The 7,559-nt window shown below is 32.2% G+C and overlaps 1 protein-coding gene across 2 annotated transcripts in view; it reads right to left on the reverse strand.

The window, feature by feature from the left end:
* LOC108969731 (galactosylgalactosylxylosylprotein 3-beta-glucuronosyltransferase P) overlaps window positions 1-6,340 on the reverse strand; it is an 8,332-nt gene extending 1,992 nt beyond the window's left edge. The window contains exons 1-4 of one of the 2 annotated variants that reach the window (XM_018934622.1): window positions 6,002-6,340; window positions 4,482-5,132; window positions 1,112-1,298; window positions 510-667 (exon numbers count right to left, since the gene is read on the reverse strand). In XM_018934622.1, coding sequence (XP_018790167.1) covers window positions 510-667; window positions 1,112-1,298; window positions 4,482-5,132; window positions 6,002-6,145 — 1,140 coding nt within the window. In that variant the 5' untranslated portion in view covers window positions 6,146-6,340. The remainder of the gene's footprint in view (window positions 1-509; window positions 668-1,111; window positions 1,299-4,481; window positions 5,133-6,001) is intronic. The other variant, XM_018934623.1, reaches the window with a different exon arrangement.
* Window positions 6,341-7,559: the final 1,219 nt, after the last annotated feature.

Genomic DNA, 7,559 nt, shown 5'->3' on the forward strand with positions numbered 1-7,559 from the left:
CTTCCGGTTCCGGTTTACTACTTCCGGTTTGGTTTCGGACCGGAAGTTTGATACCGTAATTCCGTTTCCGGTCGAGGTCCTGTTTCCGGGCAGTGCATATCCACATCCGTGTTCCCCATTTTGCCCCTTTGCGTATGCAATGTATATGCCCGCATCCGTGTTCCCATTTTGCCCCTTTGCGTATGCACCAGATTTGTTGCGCATCCCGCCGCCGCTGCAGAAAAATTGCATTCAATTTGGTACCAAAATCTCAGATTTCTACCAGGCGACCAGGAGCATGCAGCAAGCAGCCGCCGAATTCAAGCGAATATAAAAATGCTTATAACTTTTAAATTACTGGTCGTAGAGAAAAAATAAAAATGCAGAAATATGCAGAAACACATGGAGCATATTTTTATTAAAGAAAATATAAATTTGGATTTACCCAGGAATTTAGAAAAATAAAAAATGCGCCTCAAATCGCCCTTTTTTAAAGAAAATATCGAAAAACTCCAACCTTCATTACATACCTGCTCAAAAATCGAGATGTCATAAGTGTTATCATCATCCGCGAAGTAGAAGACGCCACTGGTCGCATTAGCGCGTATATAATCCAGACCGCGATTTCGATTCGAAACACCACGTGGTTTAGCCTTTTTCGTATTTTTATACTCATCCGGCATGGGTGCTGCGTTAAGTAGAAGAAATTCATAAAAGAAAAAATGGTCAAAAAATATTAAAAGGGCAGTGATGAAAGCAATAAAATTGTGAGTAATCAAATTGTGCGCAATTACGTAAAGTGAGATCGTGTAAGGGAGAAATAAAGAAGCAAAAGCTAATGATGAAAGGAATTCCTAATGGAGATACCAAAAGTATGCCACTAGCAAGTCATTTGGCACAATAACAGCAGCGTTGACACCGCGCACAGTCAGTTGGTCTTGTGACCCTGATAATATTGCGGCAAGGTATTCAAGTGCAAGAAAATGCATACAAATAATTAAAGAAGACACTACGCACAAAAGCACAAGCATATGGATTGTGTGCACAACTGCTCACATAGCAACATTTGCACATAAAAGGCATATATCTACAATAGATAGACTATAGTATACATGAACGATATAAGACTCACCCAAAAAGTACTCATAAGGCACACCAATGCGATTAAGTGTGTGTATCACCAGCGGCGACGTTTGATTCGCATCCTCAATCACGAGCCACAGCAAATTCACCACATGCTTCAGCGTGTAGCCGAGTCGTGTCAATTCCGCCAATTGCTCGGCGCGACGGTAAGTCGGTGTAATAATGTACAGTGGTGGCTGTTGAGATGCGAAAATGGGAAAAAAGTAAGTAAAAGTTATTTATGTGCTTTTCGTATTTGATATTCATTGAAAAATACTGATATACTATATGTGTGGTAGATATTTATAGCTATGCTAGTAAGTTGTTTGTATAGATGTGCTTATGTAAATAAATATACATATGTACAGTATATACATATATACATCGCTGGCAATAGGCTGTTAGGCTGGTTAGTAGATTGCCACGTTAGTCAGTTGTTTAAGTTGTGTTTTCATATTTTGATTGAGTTTTACGCAATTAGTTGGGCAGCTAGCAAGCAAAAGCCGCAAATAAGGAAAGTTATTTTTAAAAAAAGTGTATTTGAGAAAAGAACTTTAGCAAAAAGAAGAGCTATATTTTATATATGTATATAAACACTGAACAAAAAAGGGGAAGGAAATTACATTAGAATAGTCTAGTAATAATATCTGTTAGATTTGCAAGGGCTTAGAGCTGATTTCTATGAACTCTATAAAATAGTCTGGGTATAGACTTGATTTTCACGAGTCACAGGAAAGTTGCTGCTTTCATAAGAGCAGAAAGTAATGCAAGATGGGAAGATAAATATATGTGTACAAGCCTATCGTTTCATTAGTCTTAATATTTCTATAAAGCAAAGACCAAAAAAAGTTATTTCATATTTTTCTTTGTTAATATTCGAACCACGATCAGCATCGAAATGTTATTCTTAAGTTTTTCTGTTAGTGCAGCTAGTTCGATATAACCTCAAGTTCAATTTTGAACCGGACAAGTCCATATAAACTGCGTGTGCAAATCGCATGGATAAAAAATGTTTCCATGTTTGCTACCAAATTTTTTATGTTCATGAAAAGCAAGATCTGCCATGTCCTATCGGCTATATTCGCGTAAGCGGTGTGTACGCTAGTAATGAAGAAGAAGGTAGATCTAGATATGTCAATAAGTACATACATATATGTTTGCCAATTTTTATCTTAGAAAAAAGTTAACAACGAATTTCTCTGAATTTTTGTATTTCCATAGAATCACGGATTCGTAAATCTTTGTATGAAGAATTTAGAAGACGTTAAGAGATAGTTGTTAGTTGTTAGGTTAACGTCAAAGCGAGTATCGACTCATTTGTTAGCACAAATATGTTATTGGCAAAATATATTGCAATAAATAAAACTAAATATTTGAAAATCGAACATGCGAGCAAATTGCATTGCCATTTACAACAGTATTTACTTTTTTCCCCAATTATTACTACTATTATAATTAAATATTATTATTATTTGTGTTATGCTAATTCAATAAACGATTTGTGCTTTGCACATGCAATTCGTTGTCAGTGCTGCGCTCATTTGAGCATATACACACATAATATACATATGCACATAAACACTGTGCAATGGCACACAAGCAATTTTCAAATTAGGCGCATGCAAATGGGAAATTACTCGTACAAATGTAAATCGCTCTTTCGCTTAACTGCCTGCCACAGTTCATTTCATAGTCGGCAATCAAAGCCGCCGCACACATGCACCTCTACTTGCATAAAACTGAACTGCATTTGAATGCAGCTGCAAAATGCTTTTGTCTATTCTGGTAATTCGCTGCGTAGTTATGGTTACCCCAATGCATGCAAAGCTTTTCGGCTTTTCTGCTCTCAATTCCTCAATTTGCGCTTTCATTAGTTGCTTTATGTGTTAAGGTTTAGTAAATATGACAGTGACATTCGTCAGTAATTTTATACTTTAGTAAATAGCGTATAAAAGGCCTGTGCCGTTGAAGAATTGGCACAGAATTTTCTATACTGCATAAAGAGAATGCTATTCTTGACCTAATTTCTTGAAATTGGCGCAATTTTTATGCATAATATCACTGGCATAAGCGTAAATATACTTTTCTATGAATTTGGAGCTAGCTCATGAGGAAACTGTAATAATTTTTTGTAAACTAAAAATCTTGAATTTTATTTTAAAAGAAGAAAAAATTATAGCTTGGGTTACAGCGAAGCCCTAATAGCTTGAAAGTTCAATTTTTTTACAGCTTAAAAGGGTTCAAAAAAGTCTTTAGCTATATGCAAGGGTAGTATGATCTGAACCCTTTCTTCGATTTTTTAGCATTGGCTTTCAAAATAWTTTATGAAAAATTTTATGTTGATATGTTTTCAAACAAAAAAGTTTTCCTATGAAGAATTTGATTTTGAACGATCAGATCATGGATTATAGCATTGTCTTAGGCAATATTTCATGTAAAATTTTGTATAGATACCTGCTCAAATAAAAAAGTTTTCCATACAACGATTTGATTCTGATCGGTCACTTTGTAAGGCAGCTTTATACTATTATAGTCCGATTTGAATAATTTATTTGAAGATAGTAACCCTGTCTTGAACAATATTCTGAGCCAATATTTTTGAATAATATTTTGCCAAATACAAAAGTTTTCCATACAGGGGCTTGATTTTGATTGGCCAGTTTGTATGGCAGCTATATGCTGTTGTAACCCATCAATAATGTTTTCATACATTAAAGAAATGTCTTGGAAAATATTCTATGCCAATTTTATTTAAGAATATCTTAATAAATAAAAGAGTTTTCCATACAAAAACTAAATTTAAAGCGGCCAGTTTGTATGGCAGCTATAAACTTTAAAAATAAAGCTGTTAATTTAAAAAAAAAAGTTACTAAAATTAAAAAAAAGATTTCAATAAATAAAATTAAAATATTTATGAAGAAAAATATATATATAATATTGTATATAGAGCAGCTTTAAATGCGTGAGTCTTACACGCATACAGTGCGTATACGTAATATAATGTAATTTAATTTCAAAGTCATATGCGATAGTTTGTCCATGTAGAAATTATGTGTAAATTGCATGCAAAAATAAGCTTATTTCTAGAAAAAAAACTAACTAACTAAACTACTAGGGTTAGATAACTTTCTACCAACTACAAACTATAGGTGAATGAGTGAATATAAACCAATTAGCAATTTAGCAAAACAAGCAAGCGACATGCGGCAAAAACTAAGAACATAAACGTAAACTTCTAAGCAAATAAAGTGTTTTGCATGCGCGCAAGCCAAATATCAAAACAGTTTCCAATAAAAAGTGAGCATTGCAGCATTTTTCGGGCGAGTTAGGGCATTTTAAAGCAAGACAATACAAACAAAAAAAAAAAAACGAATATTTACGGGTAGCGCTATTGTGTCATTGGCAGTCATGCCGACAGCTGGACGCGTCACAATGCGCGCATTCGGCAGCGTTGAGTTTGCAGCATTTTCAACCGCATGCGTTGTGGCTATTGTACGAACTGTTGTTGTCGTTTTTGTTGTTGTYCTCGCATTTGTTGTGCTATTCAAAGTAGCAAGTGATGTTGAGCGCTTCCTCAAACTATCAACCGCTGCAACATTTTGCGCAATAAACTGCTGACGCGCGCTGCCGAGCGAGGCGTTCAACAAACGTGCTGACGTCACGCTTGCTGACAATGTGTGTGTTTTTRTGGATGKGGGTGTGACTGATACGAATGATGAAGATGAGTTTGATGTGGAAATATTATGCCGTGTTGTGGCTTGTAATGGTGATGATAACGGTTGTGCAGCTRCTCTAACTGTTAATGCTGTTGATTTTCTTTYCTTTGCCGCGGGTGCTGTTGTTACCGACTCACTCGACGTTGCATCTGATTGCCTCTCGCTGATTGATAGTTGTGTTTGTGCTTCTGGTGTTTGCACTTGTTGTTGCTGTTGTGGTTGTCGCGCACTAAATAGCGACATTGGTGACCATAAATATGAGTTATATTTGCGAGCGATAGCAACGACATCCGCATCGGCTAAAATATCCTTGTTCTGCAATAAAAAKAATCAAAACAAATTCAAATGGAAGAAATGACTGTAAGTGTAGTGATGAAATTATGAGCGAATAGTAGATAGATGAGAGTGTGCGGGTAGAAAAGATAAAGAGTGTAAGTAGAAGTAGTAAAGATAAGGAGAAAGTAGAAAGTAGAAAGATGCATAAGGATGAACATGAAAATGATATTATTAGTTGTATGAAATTCTTTTAATAAGATGATCACTTTTCATGATATTTGGAAACTGAACAACCAGCTAAAGGGTATGCTGATAATACAAAAGTTGTTTAATATGCATAGGTAATGTGTCTATTTGGTTTAGAAAACAAAATTTCGCAAGTGATGCTAGAATAAGTAGAAACACATTTATTAAACCTGTTTTGTCTATAGTTGTACTATACATAAATCAAATCCAGGTGCAAATATGTAACCCGCGTAATTACTATACTATATAATTGAACATTTTCACTACTGATTCAATAGATTTGGTGCAGTATACTAGGTAAGAAACATTCGCATCCAGTGCGGAGAAAAATCACTTAATATTGATGGTATAACTGAACTAAACACGCGTGTCTGGTTATAAGACATACCCCACATGTGTATGCTTGTCATATGGTATAGTTTTAACTATTTTATTGTATTTAATTGCGATATAACTTGTAAGTTTGACAATGCATGAACCCGAACGCTTTTTTAAAACTTATTAGCTACTTTCGATAGTATAAATAACTATATATTTATTATTATATATGTTTAATCATAAAATATATACATATGTGTATTTTCACTCTTTACTGACAAATTTTATTAAACAATATAGTATAATAATAACTATTTTATTAATAGCYTAGCCTTCTCACTCACCTTAATATATTTTGGCTGCGTTATTGGCTCTCGCGACAGATGATACTGATACAGCACCATGTAGATGCAGGTGGTCGCCACGAATATGGTGAGAAACATTTTTAATGATTTTGCTAACGCCATCTTTTCGCCTTTTTTGAACATTTCTATGTACGTATTTTATTTTAAGCGGTTATTTAGCAATGTATTGCTGGTGTTTGTGTGTGTCCAATATTGTTGCAATGTAGTATATGTATTTGTGTTTGCCTGTGTTGGACGCCGTCGTATTATTTAACTCATTAGTTATGGTTATTAATAAAAATTATTATTTTATATATAATATTCAAAATTTGTTTAATTTGTTTGCTTTGTCTAAACAAACATTTCACTGTTGTATTATTATATTCTTTTTTACTTTTAATAGATATTAAATTGTTGAAGTTTTTATTATTTATTTATRTAAATAGTGATGATTATTTTAGTTTTTATTTTAAGTTTTTAAATTTTTTTATATTTATTACGATTTTGTGCTTTAGTAAAAGTTATTATAGCAATGATATTATTTTAATAGAAATTTTTTTATTTTTTATTTAAAATTTTTAAAATTTCGCCTGTTGTTTGCGACGTTAATATTTTTTATATAATTTTTTAATATTATTTTATATATTTAATTTATTCCTTTTTAAAAACAAATGCTATCATGTTAAGCTGCTATGTTTCATATATTTAAATTATTATATTACATAGAATTATCGTTCTTCGTCTTTAATTTACAAAGTTTGTATTTAATATTATTTAACTTTTATTATTTACATACAATTTTGGATATATTTTGGTTAGTTTGAGGATCAGTCGAATACTTTTTATGATTGTGCGATTTTTTTACATTGGTCTTAATTATTTTTGAGCTTAAGTGTCTTGAAAAAACAAAAAAATAAACAATATAATTCAGTAGATTTTATAAATAATAATTAATTTTTTATTTTGAATTTTAAATGTACCTTTTTCACAGCGTTATATAACTAAACTCYCAATTTTAAATCTGGAAAGAGAAAAAAATAGTATTGTAGATATACGCAATAAATATTTAATTATAATAATAATATAAAATATTTATTATATATTAAATTATTATAATAAGGGTGGGTCAAAAAGTGATTTTTTTTCATTGTTTCTTRCTTGGAAGCATAGCTTCTTTGACACCAATTGAGACCATTTTTGTAKAGCAGTAAATTTCTAAAAAACTATGTTTTCTTTTTTKMRTTGAGTTAAAAATCGATAAAATAAAGTATTTAAAATAATCAAACTTCAACAGTTAATATCAAATGTGCTCATAAATTATTAAAAAATAAATAGATTTAGCCTTCTTACTAAATTAATATTATCACATTAAGTCATTATAATGAGACCTTAAAAATAGCAAAATTTTCAATCATAAATTCTCGAGTGGCAAGTAGCGAAAAAACCCATATTTATTAAAACATATTTTCTGATAATCTATAGTTTGTTATTATTTTAATTTCGGCGTTTTGTTACTTGTGACTCACGCCTAACGCATGTACGTGCATGCGTACTGTAT

The sequence above is a fragment of the Bactrocera latifrons genome, unplaced genomic scaffold, assembly GCF_001853355.1.
Source record: "Bactrocera latifrons isolate USDA-ARS-PBARC rearing strain unplaced genomic scaffold, ASM185335v1 scaffold_264, whole genome shotgun sequence".
NCBI lineage: Eukaryota > Metazoa > Arthropoda > Insecta > Diptera > Tephritidae > Bactrocera > Bactrocera latifrons.